At 46.6% G+C, this 20,122-nt stretch overlaps 1 protein-coding gene across 1 annotated transcript in view; it reads right to left on the reverse strand.

Annotated features, from left to right (window-relative positions):
* Positions 1-20,122, reverse strand: part of LOC126101270 (mucin-22-like) — a 153,412-nt gene that overhangs the window by 84,735 nt on the left and 48,555 nt on the right. Inside the window, exon 2 of the mRNA XM_049911954.1 lies at positions 15,654-15,888. Within this exon, the coding sequence (XP_049767911.1) occupies positions 15,654-15,888 (235 nt within the window). The remainder of the gene's footprint in view (positions 1-15,653; positions 15,889-20,122) is intronic.

Here is a 20,122-nt window from a genome sequence, read left to right on the forward strand (position 1 = left end):
TCTCTTGATATATTTGCTTTTAATAATTTTATATGGGTAACTGTATTTTAATGTACCAAAATTGGTTTCTACAATAGTTATCAATATTTCAAGGTCTGCTACATGTATTTTACCTATTGTGTTTTTATAAGATTATGTTTTCTGCGAAAATGATGACGACATCTAAGCCCACAGTAGCGACATCTAGGTAGGATGTAGGCAAACTGTTTTCTGGTAGCTACTGTAATGAAGTAGCTAATTGCAATAATGACTGTGTAGATGATGTGGCTTATTCTACACCTTATTTTAGATCTATTTGACGATGCTGTGCTGATTATATTTATATGTTTTGACGATGCCATTATGGATTTATCACTTTAGGACATGGTGTAGAAAAGGTACGTTTTACCGTATTTTATCTGTACATTTTCCTGGTTGTATCAGGCGATCATTGTAGGCAAAACCACCCCTTCCTTCCGCCTCCTTGATTTCTATCTCACCATCAATGGCCGTCCTATCGCCCACACTCCCACCCTTAAGTACCTTGGCGTCACCCTCGACCGTCGCCTCTCCTGGACTCCCCATCTCCGGACAATCCAAGCCAAGGCACACTCCCGACTCCGTCTCCTCAAGCTCCTTTCCGGCCATACGTGGGGTCTGGACCCCTCCACCATCCTCCACACCTATAAATCCCTCATCCGCCCTATCCTTTGTTACGCCCATCCGGCTTGGATCTCCGCCCCCCCTACCTTTTATAAATCCCTCCAAATCCTTGAACGCCATGCTCTCCGCCTCGCCTATCGCATCCGTCTCCCCTCCCCCACGCGGATCCTGTACGATCTCATCCCCTTCCCCCACCTCTTCCTTTTCCTTGAAAGGATACAGATCCTGTACACCTCCCCCAAACTCGATCCTCCTCACCTGCTAGTCTCCCCCATCCTCTCCCACCCCCACCCGCTGCCATGCCTATATTCCCACGTCCCACCCGGTCTCCATCTCTCCACCCTCCTTACCCTCTCCCGATGTGGCTTCCACCAGCTCCCCCTCCCTGATGATGTCCTCCTCCCCTCCATCTACCCCTCCTATCAACTTTGATCCTCCCCCCCCACTTCCTGTGTCCTTTCCTTTAGGCACCCTCCCTCCCTTCTCATTCCTTTTTCCCCTGTCCCCCTTCCTCCGCCCCTCTTCCCCTGGGCTTCCCCTCCCCCTTCCTCCCTCCCCCACTCTCCCCTGCCCATGGCACCTCTGCTCTCCCCTCTCCCTCTCCCTCTCCCACTCCCCTTCCTCCTCCTCCTCCTCTCTTGGCAGGTCCCCGGACTCGCACACACTCAGTGAACATTCGCGCGCCGGAGATCATCGCCATCAGTGTCTCGTGTGTTTGCCTTCGTCTGTGTTTAGTGTTCTTTCGTCGTCACGCCACCACGTGTGCTCGCAGTCGTCTGTGTTACGTGCGCCGTGTCAACAAGTGTTAGTGTTTTCTTCGTCCAGCGTGAACGGCTTCATGTTTATTGTTTTTGTATCTACGTTTTTTGCCCGCCGTTTTTATTGTATTGTTTGTGTTACCTATATGTCATATTATTGTACCACTCAAGGCTGAAGAGCGGCGTAATATGCTGCTGACAGCCTGCCTTGTATGAGGTGATTAAAATTACAATAAAGAAAAAAAAACCTGGTTGTATGATAGTATATTGTGATACGTATCGCTGTATTGTATTGAAAGACACACTTTTCACTAGGTGTACATATTTGCATATTGTAGATCTGAGGAGGGTCATTACGGACTGAAACCGGTCATCGTCAAAAGAATTGATATTGTGATCAAAGACTGGAATAAAAAGACATTTGACTGCTCCTTGTTGCGCGCATTCTCGCACAGCGTACACTTCTACATCTCCATCAAAATCCACGCTCAGCAAACCACTGTGAAGAGCATGGCAATGGGTACTTCCCATTGTACCATATATAGAGTGTCTCAAACCTTTTGCGTTAAACTGAAACGGGTGATAGTGGGTTAACAACCGGTTATATTGAAACAGGGAACCAATAGTCGGAAATGCAAATTTATTATGTTATGGACACACAGCATACACTGTATAACAACAACGTATCTCATACTAATTGTTCAAAGTGACGATTGTCAGCCTCAATACAAGTATGGCAACGGCGCATGGAGTTCTGACACACTCCTCAAAGATCCGTGGTGCCTGTTGTACCAGGAGGCAGGTCGCTTGGGCGCTAGCAAGCAGCTCTTCATGCGTTTCTATGGGGGTTTCATATGTGAACGTCCTGAAGAAGTCCCAGAGAAATTCGAGGTTGTCGTGTTGGCCAAAGGACTAGTCCTCCCTTTCCAATACAATGATGAGGCTACGTGTTGTTCAGATGCTTGTAGACATTAACATCGATATGGGCTGGTGCACTGTCGTGTCGAAACTACATCCTTCAGTGAACAACAATGGCTACAGTATCTTCTGCCTCCAAGAACTGTGACAGCACATCTCATAGGAACACCAGGTAACGTGGGACAGTCAAAAGGGAAGGCAGCAAATTACTATGAGCTACATTTTTATTATAGAGTATACTCTGTATACGTCCATAACACAATAAATACGCATTTCTGGCCATTGGTTCCCTATCTCAATGAAATCGGTTGTGGATTCACAAGCACCTCTTTCACTGTGTCCCAAAAGGTTTGAGATACCCAGTATTAAGACATGGAGCGTGGAAGAAATCTGGTTCTAGATGCCATTGTTTAAGTTGTAGTTAGATGAAATTTGTGTTTGCAGTCGCTGCTACAGCTCTATGAAGCTGGAATATATTCCTACGCTCATGCCCATAAATTAAGGATAATGCTGATACATGGTGAAACAAAGTTCTGGTGGGTGGTTTGCGGCTTTAAATGACCTCAGGGTATGACCATGCGGTGCATTTGACCTGCGGTTGTCGCACGGTGGCGCTGGCAGCAGTCCACATACGCAGAGGCGTGTTGGTGCATGTTAGAGTACGGTGCAGCTAGTAAGTTGCAATCGTTTTCAGACGTGCTAATGGTGACTGTGTGTTGAAAATGGCTCAAAGAACACATATAGATGAAGTTATGAGGGGTAGAATACCAGGGCGCCTGGAGGCTGGTCAAACACAGCAGGTCGTAGCACGGGCCCTCCATGTACCACAAAGTGTGATCCCATGATTATGGCAATGATTCCAGCAGACGGGAAACGTGTCCAGGCACTACAGTACGGGACGTCCACAGTGTAAAACACCACAAGAAGACCGATATCTCACCATCAGTGCCCGCAGGTGGCCACGGAGTATTGCAGGTAATCTTGCTCGGGACCTTACTGCAGCCACTGGAACAGTTGTCTCCTGACACACTGTCTGCAGACGACTGAACAGACATGGTTTATTCGCCCAGAGACCTGCAAGGTGCATTCGACTGACCCCTGGTCACAGGAGAGCCCGTAAAGCCTGGTATCAAGAACACAGTACATGGTCATTGGAACAGTGGTCCCATGTTATGTACACAGACGAGTCCAGTTATAGTCTGAACAGTGACTCTCGCCAGGTTTTAACCTGGCGTGAACCAGGAACCAGATACCAACCCCTTAATCTCCTTGAAAAGGACCTGTATGGGGGTCATGGTTTGATGGTGTGGGATGGGATTATGATTGGTGCACGTACATCCCTGAATGTCTTTGACAGAGGAACTGTAACAGGTCAGGTGTATCGGGACGTCATTTTGCACCAGTATGCCCGCCTTTTCAGGGGTGCAGTGGGTCCGCACCTTCCTCCTGATGGATGATAACGCACGGCCCCACAGAGCTGCCATCGTGAAACAGAAGATATCAGGCGAATAGAGCGACCTGCCCTGTTCTCCAGACCTAAACCCCATCGACCACGTGTGGGATGCTCTCGGTCGACATATCGCTGCACGTCTTCAAACCCCTACGATACTTCAGGAGCCCCGACAGGAACTGGTGCAGGAATGGGAGGCTATACCCCAGCAGCTGCTTGACCATCTGATCCAGAGTATGCCAACGAGTTGTGCAGCCTGTGTACGTGTGCATGGTGCTCATATCCCATATTGATGTCGGGGTACATGGGCAGGAAACAGTGGAGTTTTGTAGCACATGTGTTTCGGGACGTTTTCTCAACTTATCACCAATACTGTGGACTTACAGATTTGTGTCTGTGCCTATGCTATTAGCACCAGTTTTGTGTAGTGCCACGTTGTGTTGCACCACATTCTGCAATTATCCTTAAGTTATGAGCATGACTGTAGATTCCTTAGTTGTTGCTGGTACTAGAAATTTTGAAATAAGTCTATTGAGAGACAGCTTGTGTGTACTTTTCCAATATCCTACCAATGACACCATCACACGCTAGCAGCAGTGTTGTGACAATTTACTAGGAAGGAGAGACAGCATTGGTCTTTTTTTTTTTTATTAACCGCAAAATCGATTTTCGGCCACTTAGTGACCATCCTCAGTGCTGTAATATACAATTTAAATTGGTAGGCACTGGTGTCAACAAGCTTAGAGTGATCACATAAACTCCTACCAATTTAAATTGTATATTACAGCACTGAGGATGGTCACTAAGCGACCGAAAATCGATTTTGCGGTTAATAAAACAAAAAAAAAAAAACAATACGACCAATGCTGTCTCTCCTTCCAAGTATATCCATTATCTGGTCGTGGTGCACAGGACACTCCATGGAGTCGCCAATCAATAGTTGTGAGAATTGTGACGATTTTACACACGAACGTCTTTCAGCCGTTTTCGGACGCAATGTTATCTGTTACCAGAGGACATATCGATCATCATAACCGCTAATTGATGGATAAAATTATGTTTAGTAATTTCTGGAAATTAGTTACTTTGTTTTACCTAATTTATCGCTTTACTTGTTCTTTAAAATACCAGGGTGAAAACATATAAATGACAGATGTGGTGTATGAAGTAGATGTGGATAAAATCTAACGAAGTACTACCCAAGAGTAAGTAGGCCTACAAAACGCTCTGCAGCAGAAATTAGCTAATAATTTTGTATCGCATCGTAACATCTTGGATTATTCTGGTTCAGAAAATTTGATACGACATTTGTAACTGTCAAGGAAAGTGCTGTGGGTAGTTTTTGAGCTGTTGTTAGAACTGGGGAAATTATATGCAATGTGGACAGTTTACATTCAAAGGATGCATCCATATCTCTTTGTTCTCGTTGTCAATAACCACGTTTTTGGTGCAAACTAATCACTACTATTGTCCTCAGACGACGAATAAAACATAGTTTTCGTTTCCACACTACAAGTAATGCATTCATTTACCAACGAGGAGAGCCGCAGTTTAAACGTGCCTGGCGAGATACTGCCCCCTCCCTCCCGCCCAGCCAGCGTCGGCGGTGGGGTGCTTATTCCCCGGAACCGTTCGTCTGGATGACAGTGTATTCGAAGGCGACCATCGCCTTGCTGTAACAAAAAACGTTAACCGACCCCCCGACACGTTTCCAGTGTCTCATGGTCCAGTTCCGATGATCCTGTGTCCACTACAACCGTAATTGTGGCAACATGGGAACGCTAAGACGTCGTCCACTGTGGAGCCCCATGTTAAAATGTGGGCAGAACGGTGTACTCCGAAACAGTTGTCTGCACCATTATAATAGTCTGTCGTCACATATGGCAGATACCCTTGTCTATCCCATCTCACTAGGGTGGGCAAGCTGCCAACTTTCACGCTGTGTGATGAAGAGTGGATGGCCAACACTTTGTCTTCCACTCGTGGCTACACATCCTTCAATAATTTTCAGTAGATGCTCACTGCATTAGCATGCGAACATGGACCAGCTACGTCATTTTCGAAATACTCGTTCCCATGTGCCAAACCGTAATAATCTGTCCTTTTCCAAAGTCGCTTATGTTAAGGTTAATTTCGCAGCCAGTAGTGTACAAAATGTTTTCTGTAGTAATAAAAAAGAAGGCAGCACAATACTGCTTACGAAGATGTGGCACTGAGTAAGTGTCACAGATACTGGGACAAAGAGCAGTACATACCTAATACAAGGGGTGATCAGAAAGTATCCGTTTGAGGGCGTTGCTGTAGCGCATCTGTAACGTAGCGCGAATCTGATGAGGGTATGTTAGGGCCGACATGTACGCTAGGAATTAGTGTGGCATTCATGTCTTTCCGATGTGTGTGAGGTAAATGCGTAAACGTGAACTACTGTGAAGGTATTGCCAAATGCCTCCAAACAGGACCAGCGTGTTATTCAAACGACAAACACTGGCTGACATCCGTTGGAGAATGTAGCCTGTGTGTGGGGGAGCGTGTCTGTCGAAAACCGCTAATGTGGAATGGTAAACCAAGTTCCGAGTTGGAAAGGTGATGCTCACCCTGTTCTTTGGCTACAGGTCCCATGGGCATGATTTCAGGGAAACTGATCTCTCCATCGGTGGGGACGGAACTGCACAAAACTGGAGAAATTACGCTGTTCAATTAAGATGAAACTTCTGGGAAAAGTGTGACATGGGGTGCTGCTGCTTCATATTATAACGTTTCCCCACATCGATAATGTAAAGCAGAAGTAACGTTAACTCAAGTGGGAAACACTCGAGCAGCCTCCCTATGTATTTAATCTCTCACCATGTGATTATCACGCCTTTGGCCCTTAAAGGCCTTTAACGGTCCACGATTTCTGTCGGACGAGGATATGCAACAGGTGGTTATGGAGATCTTCATGCAGCCGGATGCCGTCGAACCGTTAAAAAAGACCTCGAAGGGTCGACGATTTCCATCGGACGAGGCTGTTACGGACTTCTTCACGCAGCAGGACAAAGTGCTTACCAAACGAGTACGTTCAACCTGGTGCGTCGATGTGATGATTGCCTCAGTGCTCAAGACGGTTTTACCTGTGTGGCATGTCGAGTTTGGACTGTACGACGTTTGAACGGAAACTTGTTGATCGCCTCTTACACGAAAATGGCAGGAGACCTTGTACCAGGAGCAACAGGACGACACATATATGGTATATTCCAAATTTGAAGGAACGTTTTCAAATGAAGTTCATTCTAACCTCTTGCAGGAGAGGGGGGAGGGGGTTCAAACTGAAGAAACTAGATCGCCGAGGCTGTATTCATTTTAGAGCCGTCGCCCAATGTGAAAGAGGTGACATGGGGGATGAGACAGAGGCAATACACAGAATCATGTAGGACGAATCAAAGTCGCATTAGATAAATGAAATATTCAAGAAGACATCGAGATTCATCAAAAAATATAAGAGAGGAATAACACTAATGCGCATAAAGAAATAGATGTAGGTGAATGTCGCGAAACAGTCGAGTATTCAGCTGCATGTGACGGTGTGGTAGGTCATTGAAGGTGCCAGAAGTAAGTTCTGTGGGGCATAGGCCAGCCGTCTGTGACCTTTGCTGTACAGCAGATGTTATGGGCTCCGAATCATTCAGCTTTTCATGGCCTTCCTGACTCCAGAAACAGTAAGGTCATGCCGGATTTCGCAAATCTGGTAGTAACAATTTTGTAAGTGTAGAGAGCATGTTTGTGTTCTGGTGGATGATGGTGGGTCTGGGCGAGTCGAAGCCGCTAGCAAGCTGGATAAGCCCTTTATTACTTTCCAGCTGTACGTATCAGTAGTTCACGACCATATCTAGCAGACTCTGGAATGTGGGCATCGAGCCACGGACCTCGTCATCTGAGTGTTGTTATAAATGCACGTACAGTTGCTATGCCCAGAGCAGCCCAGGAGCAGAACGACATTGTGAGGTAAACATTCCTGCCCGGCGACCAAGCTACGTCAGGAGCTGATATGGCAGACTAGAATCGCCAACCCGAGTGGTGGGTGACGGGGGTACACGCGTCCGGGAAAACAAATCATAGTCCGCAATCTGGCTGGTGTCGTCTGACGCAGACGGACGTCCAGGGGCTCTGTAGCTAGGAGGGTCTAGGCCCATCTATGCTGTGGCTCAATCCCCAGGCAGGCGGCTCTGTCAGGATGACATTGGAGAAGTAGTCACCTCACGATGGACGCGGACTCAACGACCCTCTTGGCCGGACGCCAGATCGGGCTTGTCGTGCTGAGAATGTCGCAAATGCCACTATACCACGTGTCAAATTCCCTTTGCTGTACACTGCCCCGCAGCCAGGCGGCGGCGCTCAACAGGTGCCGAGAGGTAATGCTGTGCCAGCGTTTGCTGTGGGAAGTGTCCTTACGGAATCGAGCCGTCCTGTTTAGGCTCACGTTGTTGCACATTTTCCGACTTCGAGGAATTCATATCTCCAAATTCTCTCTGTTGCTGTACCTGCAACTAGCTATTCTTTACAGTTCATTACGGGAACATTCGTTTAGTCTATTGAAACCCCTTTTGCAACTTATCAGTGGCTAAACAGATACCCAAATACATTTAAAATATTTCAATAATTCCATTCACTAGCTAACTCTGAAAACTAGCGCTAGTCCTGAAAACGAATACCAGTACAGCTGATATCTAAGCAATTCAGAGACGTGCTGCCAGATTTGTTACCAGTAGGTGCGATCAGCTTGCAAGTATTACAGACACTTCGTGAACTCAAATGGGAATAAGACGACGCTCTTATCGCGAGGCACTATTCAGGTAATTTAGAGAACCGGCATTTGAGATCAATTGTAGGAGGATTCTACCACCACCAAAGCACATTTCGTGTAAGGACCACGAAGATAAGATTACAGAAATTGGGACTCGTATAGGAGCTTATACGGGATGTTCAGAAAGTCTCTCCGCAGTCCCGTATGATTGTTAGCCGTGCGTGCCGTATGATTGTTCGCCTGCCTGGGTTACTTCCTTTCAAGTGGACACTCCCAACACTCCACTGTTTCGTTTATCTCAGCCATCATCAGTAATATCGTTGATTTGTGTCGTTACTTGTTGACGTGAACGTTTGAGTTTAGTTCCTTTGCTCGTTTGTTTCGTTTTTGTCACTGTTAAAATGCTTACCATTGAAGAACGTGTGTTTTTAGTCGAACAAGTGTTCAAAGCTGGCGGTAAATACACAGTTTCAGTTCGTCAAACATTTAATTCAGTTTACCCGGAGACTACACTCCCACATCGCGACACTCAGCGAGATCTGACTAAATAATTCGAAGTACGGGTTCAGTGACAGATGCACCGAGGAGTGGTCGTCCTAGCGTTTTGTCTGAGGATAAACTACTAGGTATTTCCGATAAAATATCCATGAGTCAGAACAAGTCAGTACGAAAACTCGCCCAGGAAATCGATGTTAGTGTCGGAACGGCCCACACAGCTTTAAGGACAAAATTAGAACTTTTCCCATACAAAGTGACAGTCGTGCAAGAGCTGAAAAATATTGATCATGGCAAGAGACTGCATTATCATCAATAGTTCAGAAATTTCGTTCAACAAAATGGAAGGGGTATTCTTAATGAAATGTTTTTCACTGATGAGGCTTGGTTTCATTTATCGGGGTACATGAACTCGCAAAATTCTCGTATGTTGAATATTGCAAATACATTGTGTATTCGAGAGGAAACACATCATTCAGTGAAAATAGGAATTTTATTGCAATTGCTAGACGTCGGATTGTGGGTCCCATATTTTTCAACGAAACAATAAACGCATAACGATACTGCAGTGATATTTTGTACCCATTCATAGGAGAACTTGTGTTAAGTGAAATACTGAACGGTTATTTTCACCAAGATGGTGGAACCGCGAATACAGCTCGCGTTTCAATGTCTCTGCTTGCTGATGTTTTCGGTAATCGCATAATTTCACAGGGACTTTGGCCTCTACGATCGCCTAACCTAACACCACCTGACTTTTTCTTCTGGGGTGCAGCGACAGCAACTGTCTATAAAAACCGTCCAAAATCCATAGATGAATTGAAAAGTGCAATATCCACTTTCACTGCTTCTGTTACAGAAGAAATTGGTTGGTTGGTTTTGGGGAAGTAGACCAGACAGCGAGGTCATCGGTCTCATCGGATTAGGGAAGGACGGGGAAGGAAGTCGGCCGTGCCCTTTGAAAGGAACCATCCCGGCATTTGCCTGGAGCGATTTAGGGAAATCACGGAAAACCTAAATCAGGATAGCCGGACGCGGGATTGAACCGTCGTCCTCCCGAATGCGAGTCCAGTGTCTAACCACTGCGCCACCTCGCTCGGTCACAGAAGAAATGTTCCAGCTTGTGTTTGGAAACGTGATTAGACGAACTGTGTATTCAGCAACAAGGGGGGGGGGGACACTTTCAACATTTAATGTGAAAATTTGTAAGTAAAAATGAATACTGAACAAATTAATAATTATTTTTTCACTGAGTTTCATTTCGGTATATTCACTGTGGCATATGACACGCGCGGCTAACAATCATAATGCACTGCGGAGAGACTTTTTGAACGCCCCGTAGATAGTGACTTTTGCTTCACTCTGTTTGTCAGTGGAACAGGAAAAGGAACTGCTAGTAGTGGTAGGCTGTACCCTCTGCCATGAACCGTATTGTGGCTTGCGGAGTATATACATGTATGAATATATAGATGTAGATGTAGATAGCTAAGATGTGTAATAACAAATTTAAGTTCATTATTATGTGATTCATTCGCTGCCTCCTGCGGCACTCTTCAAGTAGTCTGACTGAAGAGTCCGACGTAGACTCCGACTTGTCCAGTTGTCAGCAAAGTCAAATCATCTCACACGTGTGGGGCTCTTTGGCACACAAATTCGGAAAGAAGAACTTAACATAAAATATGAACAAAAAAAACCGCTGTAGTAGTCCCATTCCTATTGCACCATATCTATAACTAACGCTTAAACCCTAAAAGTCTACGTCTCATTCCTCAGAAACACGTTTAGTGTATCGCGCTTAATGAGCTCGTTGTCCACGAAACGTTACACCCTAACCTTCCTTCCTTCCTTTTTTCATGAGCTCTCTGACGCTACTGACATGTTAATTTAACAACCTGTTCCACTTAATTCACTTGTTATTATTCAACAACATTTTCTCTTTATCATATGCCCCTGAAAACCAATACATTCTACCCCACCAGTCCTGTTTACAGAATCTGATTCTGCCAGTCGCCTTAGATTTTCTGCTATCATGCCGACCGAGCTTCGAGGGACCAGCAGCGGTAAAACGGTGGTCACCAAAGTTAATACATGCATCAAGAAAGCTAAGAGAGTATTTATGCTGAAAGGAACATACAAGCAGAGGCTAGCGTCCTATTTACAAACTGAATGGACATCATTCAGTTTCATATGCTGGAAGCAGAGAAATCAAGGGAAATATTTAAACTGATTGCAAAACGCGCTCTGGAGAAGTACGTGCCGAGTAAGTGGATTGGAGTCGGAAAAGACCCACATTGGTTAAGTTACAAAATTCTAAAATGCTCAGTAAGCAGAAACTGTTGAACACACTATTGGAAAAAGAACGTGCAAATCTCGACCAGCAAAACTTAGTAAATATTCATACTTCTATAAAAAGATCGATACATGAAGCATACACCTTCCACTGTCATACCTTAGCGCAAGATCTTGCAGAGAACCCAAGAAAATTCTGGTCTTTTATAAATACAGTAAGCAGGGCAAGGAATTCTATAAAGTCACTCGTTGGCCAGTCTACTGTAGCACTAAAAGACCTCAAAAGAAAATATGAAGTTTTAAATTTTGCGTTTATGAAATCATTCCACACGACAACTGCACAGACATACCTTCGGTTGACCGTCGTACGGACTCCCATATGGAAGACATACAGTAGTAAATGGCACCCCCAGAGCAGAGAAGCAACTCTAAGAGTTGGGAACAAATACGAGATGTGATAATAAAGTAATGAGACTGATTTTCTATGCAAGATGTGGCAACCCTGCAGGCTTACGTAGGCACAATATCTTTGACCTTTTTTATTTATTTAATTATTTATTTATTTTCCATAAAGATCACTCTGTTGAAAGGAACATGTAGATCATTTCGTGGTATAGTATATGTATTATATGTTGAGTGTTGAGAGAAGCGTGAGGTTCATTATCAGCTGTCAAATGTGTACACCGACTGCACCTGGCACATCCCAACTGCGTGGGGGTCGAGGAAGACTGCCTGAAGATAGTTGGCAAAGGTTTTCCGATAGTGTGACCATCTATGAACCTCATTTTGGGCTTGCTGCAAGAAATACCAAAAGTCAAGTCGCGACTTGGCAGCATCCCCATAGAGGTACGCGATCGTCCAACCTTTGACCCAGATGATCGACTGTGATTTAGTCGCCGGAAAGTAGTCACTCTCCGGATGTAAGAAGGAAGCAGTGTAATATGTTGCGGGGTCACACGGAGGTAGCAAGCCACCATCTGTCTTCCTAGGAGCCATACGTCCTCCACCACGATACAAGTTAAGCGGTGATGGTCGTCATCCACTTGGCGACAATTCCGGCATAGTGGAGTGTCCACTAGTCCAATTGCATGGAGCCGTTGGTTGGTGTTGAACTTGCCACAGGCGACAGAGAACCACAGTGCCCGAACGAAGGTAGAAAAGAATTTTTGGTGCACATGTCTCCAAATCTTCGGCCAATGCAACTTGGGGTGTTTGAGTTCAATAACATTACGACTTATCCGTCGTAGCAGCCTAACATAAAAATCCTTTACGCATGGAGGTCTCGTGCGCGGAAGCTCGTCTCTGATATAACTAAGTTCCACGATAAATGTTAATACATGAGCAAAATGTGGCGCACCGGAGGCCACCGGAGGTATGAGGGACGCTGTAACTGGGAGATCCAGTAGGCGGGATGTAAGGGAATCACGCCCGCTACGCCATTGCTTGTACATCGTGGCTAGAAGGAGCGCCGTCGCTCGGCAGTGAACATTCCTAAGTCCGAGTCCCCCCTTGTCCGTAGGGAGCGTGAGCGTTGCGTATCGCACCTTGAGGGGCGATCCAATCATCACAAAATAGCCTAGTGCTGATTGAAGTCGACGTCCGAGCGTGAGTGGGAGGGGAAGGATCTGCGAATATGCACCATTCGAGAAACCACATAAGTGTTCAGATATTCTACTCGCTGCAAAGGATCAAGGCGCCGTAGGAGATGTTGTCGGACCATGGTACGTGTTGTTTGTAAAATACGTCGGTGGTTAATTGCCGCAGTATGTTTTACAGATGAGGTAAAGTCTATGCCGAGATAGCGGAATCGTTGCACATAAGGAAACGGACTGATTTCTTCCGGTGTAAGGCCCCTTCCAACCGGCATTGCTGCCGATTTGTTCATGTTCACTGCACTACCCGCCGTCACACTGTGCTCCAACAACAGTTCAAGGACCGTCTTCACCTCTTCCTCAGAACGAACGAGCAGCAGGAGGTCGTCCGCATGGGCACGACATTTGAAGGTGTAGCCCCGCAGTTCCATCCCAGAAAGAGAATTTGTTAGCCTCCCAATTAATGGTTCCAACGCTATCGCGAACAGCAGCATCGAAAGAGGGCAGCCCTGGCGAATGGATCGTCGAATTTGAATGGGCCCTGCTATACGCCCATTAACCTGTACCGAGGATTGTGCGCCCAGATAAATCCTTCTAATGAGACCAGTAAAACGGTCTGGAAATCCCATTTGTGGGGCCGGCCGGAGTGGCCGAGCGGTTCTAGGCGCTACAGTCTGAAACCGCGCGACCGCTGCGGTCGCGGGTTCGAATCCTGCCTCGGGCATGGCTGTGTGTGATGTCCTTAGGTTAGTTAGGTTTACGTAGTTCTAGGTTCTGGGGGACTGATGACCTCAGCAGTTAAGTCCCATAGTGCTCAGAGCCATTTGAACCATCCCATTTGTTCCAGTACAGCGTACAGATAGTTGTGGCGCACCTTATCAAAAGCACTGTCAAAATCAACCGCCACCATCGCCGCTTTAAGCCGGCACTCCTCCGCTAGTGCTATCACATCACGGCATTCGCCAGTAGCTGTTTGCACATTTACCGATCCACCCGGTGTCGTCTGTTCTGGAGAGAGAACGCTACGAACTAACATACGACATCGGGACGCTAGCAACCGTGCAAAGATCTTACAGTCGGCATTAAGCAGGGTGATGGGGCGATAATGTGTGACCGTAATTCCTGGCTTCGGTTTATGTACTGGCACCAAGAGGCCTTCCATAAAAGCCGGTGGAATAGGCGCATCGGAATTTAACATCTCATTGTACATTTCCGTCCATCGCGGTGCCATTTCGTTGCGAAATTCTCGATAAATTCAGCAGGAAGCCCATCAATGCCTGAGGAGCGATTCAACGCACCCTGTGCGATCGCATCATGTACTTCCTCACAGCTAATGACTTCCAGTAAGGTTCCCGCGGCTTTCACCGTCAGTGTACAGGAGACGTGCGTGGCTATACGGTCGAGGTCATCGACAGGGGCTGCTTCTTCCCGATAGATGTGTTGGTAATGGTCGACGAATGCAGAGACAATGTCCGCTTGACGCGTCATTCTTCGGTCTTCGCGGGTAATTAATTCCCGTACCAAAACGCGTCGTCGGTGCTTGCGTTCATTCACGACGTGGTGCATAGAAGGAACCTCGTGCATTATCGTACCGTGACATCTGGCGCGCACCATGGTTCCCTGAAGATGTTTCCGAGTTAAAGCCACTAGTTTAGTTTTTATCCTTTTGCGTTCGATCCAGATGTCCTGTCCCGGCAGACTATCATCCAGGTCGCTTAGTGCTGCAAAATAAAAGTCGGTCGTACGGCGGCGCCATTCTGCCATCTCCCTGCTATATGAGAGGAACGTACGGCGAAGCGCCGGTTTAGCACAAGTCAGCCACCAATCATGCTTCGTCGCATACCTTCCAACCCTTCGCTCGCAGATCGTCCATGTCTCAAGGATCCGTTGACGGCATTCAGGATCATGTAGATGTTGAATGTTTAATTTCCACGGGGCCTTAGTGTTCCACACCTCTCTACGGGGAAGATGCACCGTACAGATGTAAGCGCTGTGATCGGAAAATGCCAATGGCCAGCGATCCGCGTCCTGGACATCATTTGCATGTGCCCGTGAGATATAAATGCGATCTAACCTGCTCGCCGAATGACTTGTCACATAGGTGTATCCCGGTGCATCTCCATGTCGTAATTCCCACGTGTCACTAAGTACAAGGTCGTTGACAACGATTCGCAACTCCTGGCTGATGTTTGCTTGCGGCCATTGGTCTTTCTGGCTGAGAACACAGTTGAAATCTCCACCAATTATTACACATTCATAACGTCCATGGAATAGTGGGGCAATGTCTTCTGCATAAAATCGCGCCCTTTCCCGCCGCCGATTATTTCCCGACGGTGCATAAAGATTGATGATGCGTGTCCCAAACGTCGTGAAAGCCATTCCCCTGGCAGACGGAAGATAACACACGTTTTCCACTGGGAAGCCATCTCGCACGTAAACTGCCACCCCACTCCCATTGTGATCTCCATGTGACGAATAGGATTGGTAGCCTGCGGTGTATGGGAGTGCAGCTATGTGGACTCCCTGCAGCAAAGCAATATCCGCATCAGATGCCCAAATCGTTTCCTTCAGTAGGTGTATTTTGGCCGGTGAACGCACGTCATTTATATTTAATGTCGCAATACGGTTCGCATGGCGTTGAATCCCACTCTGTCGAGGCGCAACAACATCTCCCTGCATCGGCGCTGGGGGCTGAGTTAGAAGACGTTCTCCCGCCCGTCTACTTTCACCTTCAGCAATTATTTGGCCGTCTTCGCGTGCCGGGTGCCTCTGTATGACGTCCGGCGCCTCCTCAATATCGTCATACCACTTCTTTGCAGGCAGTGATATATTCGTGTCCATAGCCACAGCATCTGCCTCTGGAGAGCCAACTGGTTGTGATTCCTCTTCAGCATCACCACGTCCCGGTACCGTCAATGTGACAGACCGCTGCGGGTCTGATCGAACAGTTTCCATTGTCTCATCCTGTTTCGTAGAGGCTGTTGTGTCGTCTTGGTCCACAGGCACATCGTCGTCGGGGCAAGGAGAGTCATCCCTAGGAGATGTCGTGCGACGACGCCGTTTCCTCCTTTTCGGGGAACGTTGTTTGCGTGATAGTCCTTCCGTGTCTTCAGATTGTAGAGAATCACGGTTGCCCCTACAGAAAAGCATCCGTAGGAACTGCAAGTGTTTCGAGTTCCATCGTTGTACTTGGCGGGAGTTCGGTCGAAACTGATGTTGTCGTCACAGAGTGCGTTCCAGACGGAACAGCATGCGTAGTGGCTGGAACTGCTTCGTGTACTATCGGTGTGCTTGGTGGGATTTCGGTCTTATCTGATGTTGTCGCTGTAGATTGTGTGCTCGATGGAGCAGCATCCTCTGTCATCCCGACGTCTGCTACAAGGTTTCGGAGTGTGCCATCTTGATCTTTCACCGGGGCTGTGTCCTTTCGGTCATCAGCGGACGCAGTGAGGGCTTTGGCATAGGTAATCGGTAGTACTGTCATCGCCGGCGACGGCTCCCGCACATCTGAAGGCAGTTGTGTAATCCGCCGTTGCATGTAGTTCTACCTGAGGTGTCCCTCCTGGCCACAGCCAGAACATGTACGTGGTTGACCATCGTAAATCACCACCGCCCGACAACCACCAATTGTCAGATAGGACGGTACATGCTTCTGAAGATCAATAGTGATCTGTCGCACTCCGTTAAGAACGGGGTACGTGGCGAATTGTGTCCAGCGTTCTGCTGTGTGACCATGTACCGTGCCATATGGCTTAAAAGCGTCGATAACTTCGTCCACCGGGAGCTGAAATGGCAGCTCAAAAACACGTATTGTCCGTACACCCAGACCAGCATGTTCTACAGTTACCGTGCCGACATTCCCGTCACTATGGCAAAATCGGAGACCTGCTTTTGTCGCCTGTAGAATTCTCTCAAACGCCGCGTCATTTACCATCTTAACCTACACCCTGGGACTAACGATGGACAGGTGAATTCCGACAATATCGTTTGGCGGTATCTTGACGTCCTCTCGAATGAATCGTTCCACTGCTAAAGCCTTTGGTCGTTCGTAGTCTTTGCAGAAATTGAATCGTAATGTAGTTTTCCTGTACTTGTTCGCCATGATCTTTGTTACTAGCCCGCGCGGAGACAAAGTCCACAAGTAAACAAACACTCGCACACGCCGCACAGGCGGAAGAATCGGACCTCCGCTTCGCACGGCTGCTAGCGCTGAACTGCCGACCTTGGTCTATAAGCTGCTTCTAGTCCAGGCGGAACATCGATGCAACTGCTCAGTCGTGAGTTGTGCTGTAATAAGTTAACACATGTTTGTGTCTCTCGTCACGGAAATGGAACCGCATAATATTGCGCAACCACATGTCATTTCTTTTGCGTTAAATTGAGTGAAAACGCGACAACAACTTACGGTAAGCTTCAGAAGGCTTGTGGAGAGGAGCTCAAATTTTTTGTTGGCATAAAATGTTTAGTGAAGGCAGAACGAATGTTGAAGATGAAGACTGTAGTGGACGACCACCAACGTCACGGATGGATGTCAACTTGGCCAGGGTGTGTGTACTTGTATGATCTGAAAGAAGATTATCCGTGAAAATGATTGCAGAAGAACTGACCATCAATCGAGAAACGGTTCGTCTAATAATAACTGAAGATCTTGGTATGAGAAAGATTTGGATTCTGCATCACAATAATGCGCCGTCCCATACTGCTATGTCAGCACAGCAATTTTTAACCTCAAAACAAATTTCAGTACTACCACAGACACACTATTTCACCAGATATCGCTCTGTGCGACTTTTTTCTATTTCCAGGAGTCGAAAAGGCCATCAGGGGACACCATTTTCAAACAACAGAAGATGTCCAAAAATTCAGTGACGCGGGTCTTGGAGGATATTACAGAAGATGAGTTCCAGAAATGTTACCATCAGTGGCAGAAGCGCTGGAAAAAGTGTGTGCAATCAGGAGGGAACTACTTTGAAGGAGACAACACTAAACTTGAATAAAACGGTAAGCAACACTTTTTTTCACATCAGTCTTATTACTTTATTGTCGCACCTCGTAAGTCGCCTGGTCCAGATTGAATCCGAATTCGGTTTACCAGGGAGGACTCTGCTATATTGACTGCTTACATAACTTGCATTTATCGTAAACCTCTTGCCGGTGTGAAGACTTAGTCGGCTGTAAAGACGCGCAGGTAACTCCTGTACATGAGATTGGTAAAAGAACGGACCCGAAAGATTACACACGAATACCCTTAAGGTGGGTTTGCAGCAGAATTCTTCAGCCTATTCCAAGTTCTAATATAGCAAATTTCCTTACCGAAGGGCAACGGGCAGATTTCCTATTTCCAGAATTCCGGAAAGCGTTGGACACTGTGCCCCAGAGCAGGCTGTTGACAAAGGCCTGAGCATACGGAATAAATACCCACATACACGAGTGGTTTGACGACTTCTTAAGCAATGCAACACAGTACGTTCTCCTGGACGGCGAGACAAGGGTATCGCCAGAAGCGCCACAGGGAACTGTAATTGAACCTATTTTCTCAACGTCCCTGTGGCAACAGCTGAGTGGTGCTACAGCTGTGTAGATGGCTACTGTTTCCGCCTGCAGCCATTAGCACTTCTCAGTTGAAAGCTAGCAACAGTACTGAAAGCTGTCAGGGATCTTCTTACCCCGTCTTGAGCGTAGTACAAGTACAAGGTTCGCTCCGCCGTGCACCATTCGGTGGCTTCTGTAGCAAATATGAGAATGTAGATGGACGATGATGTCAGGGCCAGTGATCTGTCTAGCGTTCGTGGTGTCTCAGTGCCTTGCTGTGCTGTGTTGAGTCAGCCTCTGATGACGAGAAGACAAAAAACCCGAACCACAGGACACTGTTGCGACACCGAAAGTTTATTCCGTCATCGGTATACCGCGGCTTACAACTGCCTCTCTATGGAATAGAATTATTAGACACAGTTCTCTTAGTCACAACTTTTAATCACAGATACTTCACATAAGCCCACTAAGACTACTTTCTAAATTACCTTTCCTGCTTATATGATTGATATTTTCCTTTTGTTCACTTACTGTGGTTTCACGCGCCCCATTCACCATAAGCGATTTAGGTAAACCGCGTACAATCTAAATCTGAATGACGAGAATGGGATTTGAATCGTTGTCCTCACAAATATAAGTTCCGTGTCATGGCCACTGCTCCACCTCGCTCAGTTTTGTATAATTACTGTCGTTTCACTTACCAGTTTAATCTCATAAATTGTCTCACATGTTTAAGACACCAATATCATGTTGAATCATGTCCTTAAAACGTGTCACCAAAATTTGCTGTACATCGCTCGTTTATTTTTTCACTGAACAATTATTGTAGTTTGTCATATAGTTCATTAACTTTGTGTGTCGTATGTTTTATATAAAATACTTTCAGATTTTGCTCCTGCATAAGACTATTCATAATATATTGACGTAAAGTTCTCACGTACAGATCGGTGGAAGTTTTTTTGCCTAATTACAATTTGGCGGACTATGCTGATGACAAGACTCTGCAGCCACGTCGAAGTTCCATGCTCTGATATTAGAGATCTACATCTAGGTAGTATGGAGATGACTGATCGAACGTTACGAACTGCCACCTTTGACAGCCAATTGAGAGACTGGCCACGCGAGATAAATGTCGCCTGGTGACGTTGCAGCCTAGTGACGCGGTAAGGAAATCACAAGCGGAGCACAGACGAATGAGTAATCATTCTAGTGACGATACGGGCCGTAAATTAGGAAACCCACTGACATAAGCGACTTTGTCAAAGGGCACGAAATTACGGCTTGGCGCCTGGGGACGAACATCTCGGAAACAACGAGGCTCGTCGGTTGTTTACGTACTACTGTCGTGAGCATCTATGGAAAGCAAGGCAACACGTCTGGGAAACTACTGGGTTCCGGTTTCACTGCCCCGTAATCTGCAGGAACCGCATGACCTGTACGTAGCATCTGGTACTACATAACAACGGAAATAAACCAAGGACTTGTCGAATCCGCGTCACTCCGGATTTCTGCTGTACAGCATTTCAAACGTAGGATAACATGCTGTTAAGCAGGTAGTATAATTTTTTCGCTCATAAGTGTCTTTATATTTGTGCCCACTGACGGCCCAACAGCCAAAACCTAGTCAATTAAATAATCACGATCGCACTTCTAAGTAACAAAGCAA

The sequence above is a fragment of the Schistocerca cancellata genome, chromosome 9, assembly GCF_023864275.1.
Source record: "Schistocerca cancellata isolate TAMUIC-IGC-003103 chromosome 9, iqSchCanc2.1, whole genome shotgun sequence".
NCBI classification, from domain to species: Eukaryota; Metazoa; Arthropoda; class Insecta; order Orthoptera; family Acrididae; genus Schistocerca; species Schistocerca cancellata.